The sequence below is a fragment of the Balearica regulorum genome, chromosome 8, assembly GCF_011004875.1.
Source record: "Balearica regulorum gibbericeps isolate bBalReg1 chromosome 8, bBalReg1.pri, whole genome shotgun sequence".
NCBI classification, from domain to species: Eukaryota; Metazoa; Chordata; class Aves; order Gruiformes; family Gruidae; genus Balearica; species Balearica regulorum.
Genome location: NC_046191.1, coordinates 30061207 through 30076937, shown reverse-complemented (window position 1 = coordinate 30076937; position 15731 = coordinate 30061207). Strand labels below are relative to the sequence as shown.

Genomic DNA, 15731 nt, shown 5'->3' with positions numbered 1-15731 from the left:
GAGCAGTTGGGGGGGCAGCAGCTCAATGGAGGGTGAGGGTTGGGCAGGAGTGGGGCACAGGGGGCACATTTGGGGTGAAAATGCCTTCTTTCGCCTGCCAAGCGTGCTTTGTGAGGATGGCCCGGAGCAGGTCTGGTTAGTTCCTGCTCTGAATGTTTCTCTTGGCCTCGGTTTTCCAGCTCTTTGCTTTAGCTGTGCAAGACCTGCCGTGTCCCTTGGGCTGCATTCCCTCCCCAATGTTGGTTTTAGGTGGCTGCTTCTTGCAGGTTGACTTGTCTGTCACCGCCCCATGCAATCTAGGCTGACTTGAACTAGGATTTTGTCTGTGAGTTTGCTGGAGGTGGAGTTACTGCCACTTCTGGGGGGTGTCCCAGAGATTTTATTTTCTTTTATTCCAGCAAAATAAAGGAGGCTGCAGGGGATCCTACCCTTGGCTTGAGGAGTTCAGCAAGGAGCCTGGTCCAGTGTCCGTGTCCTGCTGTGTTGCTCCTCGGAGGTGATGGAGCCCGTACTGCTCAGTGAACCTGTGAACGGGCACACCAGTCCTTGGTAAGTGAGACCTTGCTTACATTGCAGGACTGCTGCCACAGCAAGAGAGAAGTGCTCCGTTGTCATCCGTGTGGTATTCTCAGTTTCATGCGCTGCAATTAAACCAGCTGCCAAATAATGATGTGGCAAATCTGGGTGGCGTGGCCTCCTCCGATCTGCTCCTGGAAGCTGGGCAGATGAGCTGGAGTGGAAAACATCTGCTCTGTGCATCCTGGGTCGCGGTGATGATTTATGACTTTAAGTAGATCTTAAATTTGCAGGTAAAACGTTTCCTACTCAGACATACCAAAGACGGCACCAGTTCCTCCCAGTCCCCCCAGATGCCTCCAAAAAGAGCAAGGGCAGCGTTGCTGCCATCCTTTCAAGCAGGGATGAATCAGCAGAGGGTGAATAGCAGAAAGGGGCTGGTACTGCTGTAGTCTCTCTGCAGGCATCAACTACGTGAACGCATTCATCACATCCTGAGAACGCACGCCGGATTTTCTTTTACGTCTATTGTTATTACAGGCTGGTTGGGCTTGAAAGGTAGAAATCGACTGTATCCGACCAAGCCTGTCTCACGTAGTCGGCAATTCCCAGCTACAGTGGGGGCTACAAGGGGCTTTCTGGGTCTTCGTAGGTGTGAGCCCAGCAGAGCCGATGCGTAAGCAGTCGGGGTTCACATCCGTTCCCTGCATTATTCCCTGTCTCGGCAAAGCCATGGAAGCTGGCAGGTTTATCATGCAGGCGCTGCCAAATGTCTCATCTGAAAGCGTGTCTCAGTTGAGGTGTGACTGGTGCCACTGGTGGAAAGGTGCCACCTGGACTGGATGTCCCAGCTGACTTCAGCTGGCTGGGTGGTGGCAGGTGGCACAATTTTCACTCGCTCTCTGAGGCTGTTTGGAGATGCTAATTGGGGAAATGGGCCTTTTTCTTATTTAAAGAAGGACCACACTGTGCTCCGGATGGAGGAGGGCTTCACCGAGTTCATCAGTCCCATCTTGTGAGGGCCAGAGAGGAAAACTGTTGAGCCTCCTCTGCAACTGGTATTTCTGAGGCGCTCACAGGGGAGTTGGATCCAAATTTCTCTCAACGGCCTCTGAAATGCCAGGGCCGGGTGACGGGATTGCCATGATTGTACCATGAGTCTTGCATTGGTTGCGTGTTTTTCTTGGAGTCAGTTCCTGGAATCGCACAATTAGGTAGGAACGTGTTCTTTAATTTTCAAGGAAGAAAGTCCATTTCAGGATTTCCCTGTGCCGGAACCTTCACAACTGAAGGGAGGGGGGAAGGTCCTGGGTTGGCTTACCTGGCCATTTTGAGCTATTGGTGTTTTGCAGCCAGATTGATGCTTTTAAAAATGGATAGTAAAAGCCTTTCTCCATCTTCTGAAGCTTGTTCATTAGTCCTTTCCAGCACTTCCAAGAGGTGAATACATAAATTCACCTTTCCTTGTTGCCTCTCTAACCCAGCACAGAGGTGATCAGAGTAGCTCTTTGTCTCTGTGAAAATGATCCATTTGGGTGCACGAAACAAGTTCTGCAGGGCGTAAATGATTTTGGTGAGATCTTAGCAGCCTTTGAGGCTGTCAGCCTACTGGTGTTGCCCACACTTCATTGACTTCAAGGACATTCCTGCTGGCTGTTACTCTGGGAAAGGAGATTTGAGAGCTGATGAGCTTAACAAACTAGAGCCACCGCTCAGCTGCTGCACGGTCACTTGTGCAGCGCAGGAACCTCTACAGTGATCCTTAGCCTTGCTACGTAGGAGTGAAGCGTATCTCTTCCCAAAGTTAAGGATGCTGAGATGGATGCTGAAGACTTTGCTGTGCAGCACAGCTGAAAACCACCAAGTAGGTTCCTAAATGTGCCACGAGAGCCTAAAGCTCGGCTTTAGAGCTGGCTTGGGGCTCAGCACCTGGCATCCAAGGTCACCCGGCATCCAGGCTCTGCCAGCACTGAGGGGATGCAAAGCAAGAGAGGACAAAAAAGCAGGCAGCGCTGGGAGGGCATTTGTAAAAACTCCCCAGACTTCTACTGCTTCTTGATTTTGATTTTTTTTTTTTTTTTTTAATTTGCCTTAGTCTTAAAATATGTTTGTTTCAAAATCTCTGCTTCATCTTTGGCTTTCCAGACCCATGCCCTGTCTCCAGGCATCCTGCAATGAAAATCTGGTTCTTCCCAGTTTGAGGTGGAAGAAAAACCTCATGTCTTGCTTTGCAGTAGAGTTAAAAGGATAAAAAAGACTTTTTAGGCAAGTCCATGCCTGGAAAGCCACACACCCTGCCCTTGAAGGAGCCTGCTTTGTGGGGAGCTGTGGGGACTGGACATGCCAGCCTGACAGCAGGGTTGCTGGCAGCACCCCCAGCCCCGGCTGCTCCCCGGGCAGCCGGAAGCAGGAGCATCCCTACCCCAGGGCTTTGGCGGATGAGCAATGGCGTGGCTCACCTCAGAAGGAGCCGGAGCCTTGAGGTACAGGCTCTTGCCCATCTGCCTTTGGGTTAGATACTGGTTTTGCATCTAAAAAAGGATTCAAGGAATTTGGGCTCCCTGGGAGGGAGGTATGAGCTGGACAGGGAGGATGCCAGTAATTACGCTGGTACTGAGCACCTCTCCTTTGCTGTGATAACCTAATCAAGCTGATGAGCCCTTAAAATAAGGACTTTAGCCCAGGGTAAAATAACGGTGATGGCATCGCTAAGCCATTTTGTCTTTTAATTGCAGGACAAGCTGGGGCAAGGTCTCTGGCAGTAGTGAAGGACCACCTTTCAGATCAGCCTTCCATGGGCTGGGCTGCACTTCTCTCCCTCCTGGTAGGACAGCAAGGTGTGATAATCCCTTAAGCATTTAATTGCAGCTGGCAGAGCTGGAGCAAACCATCTTCTGGCCTATTTGCATCAGCCTGGACCCGCAGAGGATGCACGGCAGCGATCCCACAAGGGTTACGTCCGATGGGCTCTGTCCCCAGCAGCCGGACCATCTCAGGGGGGTCCCGTAGCTCCTCCGGAGCTATGCCCTGTGTGGAGGCCCCTGCCCTCCACTGCCAAGACAAGGCTTGGCTCTGGCAGGCTTGTTTTTCTAGCATGGCAAGTCCGCCTAAAATACCTAGGTGGGGCCCAGCATGGCTAATGGCCTTCCTGGGGACCGAGCCAGCAACCAGCCCTCAACAGCCATGGGGGCCCCCTGGCCTCAGGGGCTGGGGAGGGAGTGGAGGGGCCGGATTTCAGGGCCATTTCCACACCAGCGGTGCCTGGCTCTGCCCCGAGGCTCTGGGCAACGGGCACCTTCCATCCGGGAGCGGGTGACGTGGGTGTGTGCGTGAGCCATGGCACGGCCAGGCTGGTGGGGAGGCTGTGGCCGGACACGGGGCCCCTTGGGAGGGAGGGCTGCTTTTGTTGGCGGGAGGAGCTGGATTTTGGGGCTTCGGTGGCTATCCTTGTTGCACGTCCCTGGCAGGGTTGGGGCGAGGGCAGCTGGGTCTCCAGGGTCACCATCCTGCGGGGTGTCCTGGCAGGCGCTGCCTGGCGACGCTGGCTGACGTCAGGGCGTCCGACCAGGGTGCTGCCCTCAGGCCGGCGGCTCCCCTCAGGGATGACCGTAATGGCGGCACTGCGGGTTTTGGGCCTGAATCAGCCGCCTTCGCCTTTCCTCGCTTTATCAGAATTTTATCATTTTATGCTATCCACCCCCTCGAGTGAGGGCAGCACTGCGGCCTAGCCCCCCCCCCTTGCCCTGCGGCGGTCCCCGGTGCCGGGTAAGGGGCTGGGGGGGGGGGGGGGGGGCGGGGGTTGGGGTCCCCCATGATGTGGGGGTGTCGGGCTGGGGTTCTGCGGGGTGTGCCGCTGCGCGCCCCACAGGGGGCGCTGTGATGCGGGCCGTCTTGGCCCCGCCCCCGGCCCCGCCCCTAGTGGGCGGGGCCTGCGGGCGGCCCTAAAGGCGGCGGGCGGCGGCGGGCGGCCTGGCGGGCGATGTGGCGGCGGCGGCGGGCGCGGGGTGGCGGCAGCGGGGGCGGCGGCGGCGGCGGGGGGGTGCGATGGTGGCCGGCGGCGGTCCTGGTGCTGGCGTTGTCGCTGCCTGTGGCGCGACCCCGCGGGTTGTATTCGGCCACTGACCCTTTGGAACTGCTGGGGACCGGGGCGGAGGGGCGGCTGCTGGGCTCCCCCAGCGCCTGGGCCGTCGAGTTCTTCGCCTCCTGGTGCGGGCACTGCGTCCACTTCGCGCCCACATGGCGGGCCCTGGCCCACGACATCCGCGGTGAGTCCCCGGCCCGGCTGCCCTGCTTCCCCCCGCCCCCTTCCCTGCATCCCTGCCTGCCCTCTCAGCACCCCCAAACCCTCCTTGTGCCCTTGCCCTTGTTTTTCATCCCTGTATCCCTGTCTCTGTCTTCTGTCAGCACCCCGTTTAATGCCCCGTGTTTCTGCCCCTGTGTCCTCATCAGCACCCTTAAACCCTCCTGCATCCCTGTCTGTTCTGTGAGCACCCCTCAGTCCTTCTGTGTCCTTGTCCCATCGTTCTCCTTTCCATCAGCACTCTTAAACCCTTCCTGCATCCCTGGCCCTGCATCCTCGGCCACGACAGCACCCCGGCGTCCTCTCTGCACCCTCCCCATCAGCATCCCTCAGTCCTCTCTGCGTATCCCCCATCAGCACCCCTAAATCCCCCTGTATCCCTGCCCGAGCCTCCCTGGAGCGTCAGCCCTGTGCGAAGGCCCAGCCCCCCCCCCCGCCGTGATGGCCAGGCCCGGCTTAGCAGCATCCCTGGAACCCCTTTGGCTGGGAGAAGCTCAGGCTGAGCCTGGCCTAGGCATGGGGAGTTCCGCTGCCCCCCCGACCCTCCCTCAGCCCCGCTCCTCCCCGGTGCTGGCAGGGTGCTGGGGTCGGGCGCTGATTCCGGCTGGTTTGGTCCCGGCTTTGACCTTGATGCCTGGCCTAGCTGGTGCCCAGCCCTGCTTGGGGACCCGCACACCCCGCTGACGGGCCCCTCACCCCGCCGGGGGTCGTTCTGCCTCCCCGGGCATCCTGGGGTGCGCACGGCTTCTCCCTGTTATTGTGCTAATTGATATAGCGAGGTAGATGCCGGGTGAGTCAGGGCGCCGGCCGGGACGGGCATCCCGTCCCTCTGAGGGGATGCCGTCAGCTCTCCCCAACGGGGCAGGATGTGAGGAATGGGGTGCGCGCCCGGGCCCTGCAGGGGAACGCCGGCTCTCCTGGCCTCTCTCCAAAACGGGGTCCCCTCGGGGCTCCCCGCTCTGGAGGCTGGACTGCGGATAGGGTGTCCACGGAGGCAAGGCGAGGAAGCCGCCCCCGTGCCGCTCGACGTCCTCGCTGCTGTTCCCACGGGTGGATTTTCACAGGAGTGGGCTGGACAGGGAGGATGCCAATGCTGGGGTGACCTGCTGGCACCACGTGCCGATGAGTCTGGGAGCGTGCCTGGCTCCCTGCAGCAGGGCTTGGCATCAGCCCTCCTGTGCCGCTGCTGCCGGGACAGCGGGAAGCGGCTCGTCCGCCCCGTCACGTGTGACACAGGATGGTCCCAGCAGGTCCCCACCTTCAGCAGGCTCCCACCTAGGGTGTGGGCTCCATCAGTGTGCCGGCACCTCTGTGTCCCTCCCTGTCCTGCTCAAAGGACAGGCTGGGTGTTCTCCGGCTTGTGTCTTTTATGCTAAGAAGGAGCCATTTCAGAGCTTTTATCTCCATCTTGCTGCTGGTTTTCAGAGCTTCCTGCTTGAAATGCCTCCGTGCCCCCTTTTTTTGGTCTCTGTTTTACCCCAGGGACCTGCTGATCCTCCCTAGGGAGGTGGCAGTGGAAAGCTGCAGAGGGGTTGCTCAGCACCTGGGCTGGCTCTGCCGCAGCACCCCGGCTACTGGTTTTGGGTTCTTCCCTCTTGGTTATCAACCATGCCCTTGATCTGGGGTGAGAGGAGCTGGAGCCCATGCTCCTTGCTCTCCCCGAGCCGTGGTTAGCCATCCCTCCCCTTCTCCCGGTGGCCTCTTCCCGCTGGGGCAGAGGCTGGGCAGGCAGAACCAGACGGGCAGGCAGCCGCAGGCAGAGCTGCCTGCACTTGGGCGCCAGCGAGGGCAGGGCGTGCAAAGCCCGGTCCCGCCTCACACGGCTTTCCCCACGCTCTTGCCGCATGAAAAGTAGGGTGCCAGACACCGGTGTGGACTACAGCTTTGGGTATTTGGGGCTTGGAAACCATCGGCTGGTGTCCTGCGAGGGGTGAGCCGTGATTTTGGGGCCGGGAGGAGTCATGCTGCCTGTGCAGCGGGAGATCGCTGCTGTCTCTACAGTGGTTGTGGGGAGTGGGGCGGTTTTTGGGGCCGCAGAGGGGCTGAGCTGTGCTGATTGCATCCTCCGTCCCCGCAGAGTGGAGGCCTGCGGTGATGCTGGCGGCCATCGACTGTGCCGACGAGGCCAACCAACAAGTGTGCGCCGATTTTGGGATAACCGGCTTCCCCACGCTGAAGGTAAGGACTGCGTGCTGGGTATTTGCCTGTGCCCTGTTTTCATCGTGTGCTGCCTTTTGGCATGTCCCTCTCTTGCTCAATCAGATCGACAGCGTTATTGCACCAAAATTTTCCCTTTGAGGCTTTGCAGGCTGGAGCTGTTTCACCCTTCCCCAAAACATAACTGTGGCCAGGCTGCAGCCGGCACAACTGCTGGGTGATGTAGCAATAAGGAGGGGGAAAACCAAAACGCTGCTTCGTAGTGAAGCATAGAGGCTGGATCTCTCCTAGGACGGAGGAGAGTCCGAAACTTGAATTGGATACTCCTGGGAACGGCTGCTGGAGGGCAGAGAGCGGTTCCAGGTGCAGGTTTTGGAGGAGGGCGCAGGGATGCTGTGGGAGGCCGCACAGGGATCAACCAGGAACCTCCTGCGGCGGCTGGCGAAGTGCCGTCCCTCCTCCTGGGCCCGTGCCCAGCCGCTTAGCTGTGTCAATACTGCCGTTTCGCAGCGTTTCCCACTGCAAACAGAGCCTCTCTCCAGCGCAAGCAATAAAGCCAAAGCGCTCCAGGTGCAGGCAGCAAAAGCCAGGATCGCCTTGAGACAGAACAGGGGAGATAAGGGTTTGATCAGACATGACCTCAGTCCCGGCTTACAGGCTCAGCCCAAGGTGGGGTCAGATTTAGGGGATTGCCAGCCAGGTTGGCTTGTGCCCTAACCCTGCCCCGGGGTCTCACCAGGCACCTGCTGCCCGTGGGACATTGACCAAAACATTTCCCGGGGCAGGGAGGCGCGCTGATGTGGCGGTGCCAAGAAGTCACTTGCTTTGCATCCCTTGTCGCCACCAAACACCTTTTGCAAACAGCCCGAGCTCCCAGCCCAGCCCGCAAAGCAAACACCTGTCTGACGCAACCTGGTTTCGCCGCTCTAGCTGTGCTATGGGCACTGAAGCCACTGTGGGAGGCCGGGAGTGGGGGAAAGGCCCCTTCTGCTTTATGAGAGCTCTGGAGCAGGGAGACAGCAGTTTGCAGGACCGAGAAGGTCCCGGCTGCCTCCCTGGGACGCCTGGAGACACCTGCCCTGCTGCCTGCCAGCGCTCAGCCCTTGGCTGGACACGGCTCCCAGCCCATGCCTGCATCCCTCCCCTCCAGGGATGCCCCACAAGACGGGGGCACGGCCGGGAGCTCCCTCTGCGGTGCCTGGTGTTGGTTGGCATGCCGTAACATCATGGGGAAACTGAGGCAGAGCCAGTCCAGGGGCAGCTTCTGCCTGCTGGGCTGCACTGCCTCCCTGTCCTACTCCAAACGCTCTCATTCCAGTTTCCCCTTGTGGTTTTTTTTTTTAACTCTTTCAGTTCTTCAGAGCTTTTAGCAAGAAGGCAGAGGATGGGATAAGGATTACCAGTGAGTATTCAGAGCCGTGGGGTTTTTTTACCCCAGGTGCGAATGGCCCTGCTGCCCGCACCCCCCATGCACTGAGACCTCAAAGAGCCCGGGGGGGCAGCTCAGAGCGGTTCCCCTTGGCTCAGCCCATGGAACTGGTTTCCCCAGGACTGACCCCTTGGCATCCTGTCCCCCTGCAGATCCCAGCGCCACTGTCGAGGACCTGCGCCATGCCATCATCACCAACCTTGAGCAGAGCCAGGACGCCTGGCCGCCCGCCTGTCCTCCGCTGGAGCCGGCGAGGTAGGGGCTGTGGCGTGATGGGGGGGCTGTGGCGTGATGGGGGGGCAGCTCTGGCGGCCTCTGTCCCATGGAGGGCAGGTTTCTGGGGAAATCCCGAGCCCAAAATGAGCGTGGAGCAGCCACTGCATCACCCATGTCCCAGGGAGACACAGGTGACCTGGCCAGCCATTTACGCGGCCTGGATGAGACGGGCCATGTTGTTGCATCTTCTAATGAACCTGCTCATCAACCTTAATTAGAGCAAGTGGTGCCTGGGACAGGAACGTGGCAGTACCCTGCCGTGCCGGGTGAGGCCGCTGCTGCTAGCAGCTTTTTCCTGCTCCAAGAAAGGGTTTTCTTGATTCGGTACAAATTTGTTGGGGTCTGAGTTGTCTTTTCTGGACACAGGCGGTTGCTCTGCTGTCCTGGGGGGAGCATCTGGCTTTCCCAAAATGATGGTCGAGCCAGGCACGTGCTTCAGATGTCTAGTGCCGCCGTGTCCTAGCAAAACATCCAACAGCCCTGCTTGAAGCTCATTGCCGTCTTTCCCCCTGGGTGAGCGTGCAGCTCCCCCCTGCCCTGCCCTGCCTGTGCTTTGTTTTCTGCCTCCTTGTCTGACCCTGGCAGCTTTTTTTCAAAACCTGTGAACCAGAGCAGAAAATTGGGCTGGAAACTTCAGCGGGGAGGATTTTCCTGCTCAGTGGGGCTGAACTCGCACAAGCATCCCTTGCCAAATCCCAGCACATGTGGGCTGAGCTCCTTTTGGGTGGGAGGGCAGAGCATCCCGCTGATGCTGGGGCACCTGCTGCCATCCTCTTCGCTTTTGCAGCGCGGAGGAGGTTCGCACCTTCTTCCAGAGGAACAAGGACCAGTACCTGGCCCTGATCTTCGAGAAGAGCGACTCCTTCGTGGGCAGAGAGGTGAGTACAGCTGCATTTATCCCCCATTTCTCTTGAAGCTGGCGTCCTCAGTGTCTGATAACACCTTGGCAAGGAAATCCTCTCTCGGCAGCCTCCTCGGTCGGCTTGCACGCTGCTTTGCAGGTGCAAAGTGTTATACGGGGTGCTGAATAGCCCTGCTGTGTCCCTGGTGGGGCTGGGGATCCCACCATCTCCCGGCTGACCCCGAGGCCCCTGGGCTTGCAGGTGGCGCTGGACATGCTGCAGTATGAGAACGTGGCAGTGAGGAGGGTGCTGAGCAGCGAGGAGGAGCTCGTGGAGAAGTTTGGCGTCACCACCTTCCCCTCCAGCTACCTGCTCCTCCGCAACGGTTCCTTCTCCCGCCTGCCTGTGTGAGTGTGGGACATGGGGAGGGTGGTCTGGGGACCCCGGCGGGGTGCCACGCTTGTGCCCCATCTCTCCGCTCTCCTCTGTAATTGTGGGGAAGTTCATTAGGAAGGAGACAGTGGCAGGGTTGGGCAGGCTGGTAGGGGGCTGCTGGTGAGCACTGAGCGGGGCTGCCAGCCCCGCCTGGAGCTGGTGGGAGGGAAAACGGCTGGTGGCCGAGCCGCCCCTCCGCCACATCTGCCTGGAGGTGGCACAGCTCTGCTCCGGGGTGTGTGCCAGGATGCCCGCCACTGGGGTGGCTGGAGAGTGCGGAGCACCCCACGCTTGTTCCCGAGGTCCGAGTTGCCCGCCTGGCTAAGCCTTTGGTCTCCTTTGCTTCCTCCTTGGGGATGGGGGGCTCTTTGGGAGGGAAGAGGGTCTTGCTCACGGCTTCTTCTTTGCAGGCACATAGAGGCGCGCTCGTTCTACACCTACTACCTGCGCACGCTCTCGGGCGTCACCCGCGGCTCCTACAAGCTGAACGCAACCATCAGCACCTCCAACGAGACCGCTGCATCCCAGCCGAAGCGTGCCGACCGGTCAGACCCCTTTCCCCCATCATTTTGGGGCTGTGGGAGGCCAGGGCTGGTGCGGGGAGGAGGCACCATGGCCACCGGCGAACAACGGGCTGGGACCGTGCCTTTTCCCTGGGAGAAGCTCCAAATAGTGGCTGGGTCCCTGGGGATGGCGATTAACGGGCTGACGGACCATCGTGTTGTGCTGCCCTCCCCAGTTCCAAGTTGTACATGGCTGACCTGGAGTCCACGCTGCACTACTCGCTGCGGGTGGAGGCTACCCGTGCCGCCGCGCTGTCGGGAGCCCAGCTGGCCGCTTTCAAGTGCTACGTGGCCATGCTGGTGAAGGTGAGGAGCTTTTCAGTATCAATAGAGGAACCGTCCGCACCTCCCCATAGCTATTTATAAAGTAAAATGCAAACGCAGGCTGCAGACCGTGTCCCAGCGCTCGCAGGTAGCGGAGCGTGGCCGTCTCCCAGTGCTCGGCACGGCACAGGGCCATCCCCGTCCCCACGGAGCTCCAGACCCAGCCCAGAGGTCCCGGCCAAAAACAGATGCCAGAGAGTTTCAGAGGAGACCTGGGGTGCAGGTATCAGCGGGCTGAGCAGGCTCGGCGCTTGCAGGAGGTGTCGTGTCGAGGCAGTAGGTCTCTTCAGAAGAGACGCTGTTGCCCGCTGGGGTGGCAGAGATGATCAGAGGGGTTTGTAACTCTGATCGCCTGACTTGGCTTGGGGAGCTGATCTCTGTGGGCTCCTTTGATAGTCTGGGAAAGGGACTCCCGCTCTGAGTCGGGCTCTGGAAGAGCCTAATTTAAGGTCTTTTTTTCTCCTCTGTGTAAGAGAAAGTGTGTAGGAGCTTTGAGCCAGCAGAAGCAGGGCCGTTTAATTTCCTGGTCCGATGGAGCGCTGCGTTTGCCTGAGGTTTCCACCACCGGGGCTGCAGGAGCCCTGTCCCCATCCCCGTCCCTGTCCCGGCCCAGGCTCCCTGGCAGGCCTTCAGTGGGCCATGCCCGCCTTCTTTGCTCCCTCCTTCGTTACCCAGGGTCTCACGCTCAGTTTGGACCTCGCGTAGCCTTTGCGGATGTGGGAGACACCCCCTGCTCCCACCCCAGCCCGCTCTCCTCCGGCAGAGAACTCCAAACACAAGCCGCTGGTGCAACGAGTCTCGAGTCCTCAGCTCAGAGCTTCCCGTGGTTCTTCCTCTGCTTGCCCCAAGCTATTGCCCTCACCATTTTTCCCTTTAATGAGAACCACAGGGTTATGGAAATAAATCCCCCATCGCACCAGCTTCCTGGTCAAGAGTACAAGCTTTCTGAGGTGGTGGGGAGCAGCAGTGGTTTTATCTGATCAGCTTTTAACTCTCCCTGCAAACCTTCCCCTCGCTGGCCAAGCACTGGATTTGGCAAGGAGGCAAAGCTGCGTCCTCGCCGAGGATGCCGAGCCGGCGCTGCCGTTGCCACGCTCGTCCACGGGACGGAGCAGCGTCCCCAGGATTGCTGCCAGCCCGGCAGGGCTCAGGCTGGGGGAGCTCAGCCAGCGGGTCCCAGCCTTAACCGTTGCCTTCCCAAGAGGTATTTAAGGCGCAAGGAGGGAGGAAGAATCCTAATGTGGAAAGAAGTGGTGCCTGGAAAGCAGGGAATCACGCAGCAAAGCCTCCTGCCAAAGGAGCGAGGAGGGGAATGTGTTTTGCAGCAGAAACGTCAGGTCGCAGAATAATTCCCCTGTGAATTTGGGACTTTCTGTGTGATTCCCCACGGGCCTGGGGAGGACAGCACAGACTTCGCAAAACGCTCCTTCCTTTCGCTTCCCGGTCACTTTTCCCATGTGCTGCTGGTCTTACTCTCCCCGTGGGTCGGTCCCTCTGTCCATCCATCCAGGCACACACTGGTGGGCTGCCCCCTCTCCCCGGAGCGCCTCTGGTTTTAAAGTGCTGCGGCTAATCGGCTTTGCGCTGACTTGTGGTCAGAGTGGCTTTTTGCCTCCCTCAGATGGGGCCGAGGTTCGGAGCCTGAACACGCACGCGGCGGCCTCGTCACCGTGGGGGGGACGTGCCACAATCCCCAGCCCCTCGGGGCTGGGCACCAAAACCTTGCCGGGACCGCGCTGCCCTCCGGCGCCTGCTGCCGTAGAGGATGTCGGTGCTGCCCGGTGCACGTCCCGGTGGGCTGGGGGTGCCCGTGGGCAGCCCCGCTGCTCCCAGGGCAGGGTCTGGGTTTCCTCACCCCTGTCTCCCCTCTGCAGTACTTCCCCGGGCGGCCCTGCGTGCAGACCTACCTGCAGTCCCTGGACGGCTGGCTGAAGAACTGGACGGAGCCTGAGCTGCCCCGCAGCACCTTGAAGGAGGCCATGAAGAATAACGGAGACGTAAGGCACCCGCGGGGACCCCGGCCCCCTTTCCCTCACCCCTGCCCCTTTCCCTCACCCCTGCCCCTTTCCCTCCCACCCCGTGTTACCTGCCAGCTCCGTCACGCCACATCCATCTGTCCTCCAGGCCTCCCACCCCGCCGTGCTCCCCACCAATGTGACCTGGGTGGGCTGCCAGGGCAGCGAACCCCACTTCCGCGGCTACCCCTGCGGGCTCTGGACCGTCTTCCATCTACTGACCGTCCAGGCTGCCCAGAGCGGCCCCGACAAAGGTATCGGCATCCCCGGAGGGGGCGGTTTGGGTCTCTGGGAGGGGTTGTCTGGACAGGTTGTGGCACAGGCAGGGATGCTGCGTACAGGCAAAGGCTGGTCTCACCCCAAGGCAGGTCTGTGGGGAGGGCAAGAGCTGCAGGATTGGGGTGCGGGGCCGCCACCTTGTCCGTGGGACCGTGGCAGTGGCACTGCGAGGTCCGTACTGCCCTCCTGTCCCCCCCTCTCCTCTGTCCCCACCCCCAGAGCTGCCGCTGGAGGTGCTGAACACCATGCGCTGCTACGTCCGGCACTTCTTCGGCTGCCGGGAGTGCGCCCAGCACTTTGAGGCCATGGCGGCCGAGTCCATGGACCAGGTGGCAGGCCGGGAGGAGGCCGTCTTCTGGCTCTGGTCCCACCACAACAAGGTCAACGCTCGCCTGGCAGGTAAGGGGGGGCCACGGGGGGGGGGAGCCGGAGCGGCTTCCCAAGGGAAAAGGGGAGGTGAGGTGGAGGAGCGTCCCTCCTGGATGGAGCTGGCAACTGGCTGCATTAGGGTGCAGCGGTGGGGACATCCCATTGTCGTCGTCCCCCCATCGCAGGGGACAGCAGCTGGTCGCGCAGCATCAGACCGCCCTGGAGATGCAGTTGGGTCTTACAAGCTCCCCGCAGGGAGCTTCCCAAAGCTGACGCCTGCCCTCGGGGAACCTCTCCTCCCGAGACAGCTCCTCCAAATGTCCCCATCCCCGTCCCCAGCTGCTGGATGCTCCGGGTTGTTTGTATCGGTACAGGGGGAGGGCTGCATCGCGTGTCCCCTCTAACCCCCTCGCTGGCTCCGGTCCCTGCAGGAGGTGACACGGAGGACCCCAAGTTCCCCAAGCTGCAGTGGCCTCCGCCGGACATGTGTCCCCAGTGTCACAAGGAGGAGCGGGGGGTGCATGCCTGGGATGAGCCGGCCGTGCTCACCTTCCTTAAGGCGCACTTTGCTCCGGCCAACATCTACCTGGACTATGCCGAGGCCGATCCCATCCCCATGGCCGAGGAGGGGATGGCGGCCAGATCGGGCACTGAGATCCCACGAGAGGACAGGGAGAAGGAGGAAGAGGAGGAAAAGGAGACGGAGGGTGAGGCGAGAGCTCCGGAACGACCGGGCTCCCCTGAGCCACGGCGTCCCAGCATTGTGCGGATGAACCCCAAGCTGAGGGAGGTGGGCGAGGACATCGTGGACCTGGACTCCTTCAGCGAGCAGCACTTCAAGAGCCAAGCGCTGCGAGCGGCAGCCGGCCGGCGCCGGCGGCTCAGCAAGCGGGACACCATCGCCCTGCCCCAGGATGCCAGGGTGGGCCGGGAGCGCCGGCGGGCTCCCGGTGTCCTGGTCCGGGAGGAGGAGGAGGAGGCTGGGGAGGGCGTGCGGAGGAGCCCCTGGCTGCGGGTGCTCGGCTTGGGCTTCTCCCGCTTGGACATCAGCCTCTGCATCGCCCTCTACTTCCTCTCCTCCATGTGCCTCCTGGGCATGTACACCTTCTTCCGCCTCCGCACCCGTGCCCGAAAAGGCCGCCCCGGCTTCCCCGTAGCCTGAGAGTGGGGCACCCCTCGGACGGTGTTTCGTCGCCCAGCAGGAAGGGGTTTGGCGCATCCCTCCCCCCCCCCAGGAGCGGCTCCACTCACAGCAGCCGCCTCCCCCGGGGTGGGGGGGCAGAGGGTGGAGGGCTGTTTTTGGGGGGAAGGAGGTGTCGGAGCATCCCCCTCTCGGGTTGCAGTGCCATGTTTTCGGGTGTGCGGGAGCTGGGACACCGACAGTGGTACGTGTCTCAGCACCCAGCTGCCCTTTGGAGCTCCCCAGCACTGGGCTGGTTTCAAACTGGGAAGCCCAGTCCCATGCTGGGGAGCAGCCTTTTGGGGCCAAACCACTAGTTGGGGCCAGGAGGATGGGGGTCTAGTCCCCACAAAAAAGCAGGCATTGCTGGGCGTGGGGTGGCAGCTGGGGGTTCAGCTGCATTTTGTGTGTTCTCCCCCTTTGAGCTGTGGACCAGGCCCCCCCGCCGCCTTTCCTTGCCCCCTCCCCGCACTCTTGCTCGCTCTCTGCTTGTCTTAGTTGAATAAATTATTTTTGCCGACGCTGGCCCCGCTGTGTCGGCTGGTCCCTGCCGCGTGGGTGCACCGGGACAGCACCTCCCCTCCCTGCCATCACCTTCCCCCATTACCCTGGGAAGAGCACTGCCTTGGTTTAAAGCCTCTAAATATTTTTAATTGTTATTATTGTACATTTTCTCCTGCTTTTTGCTTCTGGGTGCGCCGGTGGCCAGCTGCCCCCCCCCCACCCCGTCTGGCATGTCCCCATGATTGGGGTGGCTTGTGGTTTGTTCTAAAGTGGGGTGATGGGGAGGGAGCCTGGGGGGAGCTGGGAAGCTGCTGGAAAAAAGTTGGCACGAGGCGTGGAGCTGCAGTTCGGTGCCGGCTGTGCCCGTGGTCCAGAGCAGGAAGACACGCGTGAGCATCCCCATGTACCCCTGGGGACCAGGACCTCCACGGGAGCAGACCCCCTGCGCCTGTCCCCGATTCTCTCTGCCCTTTTATCCTTGTTAGGAATCATTAAGGAAAATGGTTGTTTTCCAGAGCCGGGGCCATCTGCTCTCCCGGCGC

General features: G+C 60.7%; 1 protein-coding gene across 1 annotated transcript; it reads left to right on the top strand.

Moving 5' to 3' along the window:
* Positions 1-4459: 4459 nt before the first annotated feature.
* Positions 4460-15208, top strand: QSOX1 (quiescin sulfhydryl oxidase 1). Its single transcript, XM_075760369.1, has 12 exons — positions 4460-4781; positions 6894-6994; positions 8327-8375; positions 8555-8657; positions 9466-9556; positions 9782-9927; positions 10366-10500; positions 10695-10824; positions 12717-12839; positions 12967-13111; positions 13356-13535; positions 13937-15208. The coding sequence occupies exons 1-12, from the start codon at positions 4496-4498 to the stop codon at positions 14665-14667; spliced, it is 2220 nt and encodes a 739-aa protein (XP_075616484.1). The 5' UTR covers positions 4460-4495; the 3' UTR covers positions 14668-15208.
* Positions 15209-15731: the final 523 nt, after the last annotated feature.

Bases quoted from the DNA above. Each gene is read 5' to 3' on its own strand.
- QSOX1 (XM_075760369.1), top strand. From the start codon at position 4,496: ATGTGGCGGCGGCGGCGGGCGCGGGGTGGCGGCAGCGGGGGCGGCGGC. The intron at 9,928-10,365 runs GTGAGTGTGGGA...TCTTCTTTGCAG, and splicing joins TCCTTCTCCCGCCTGCCTGT to GCACATAGAGGCGCGCTCGT. The intron at 10,825-12,716 runs GTGAGGAGCTTT...TCCCCTCTGCAG, and splicing joins ACGTGGCCATGCTGGTGAAG to TACTTCCCCGGGCGGCCCTG.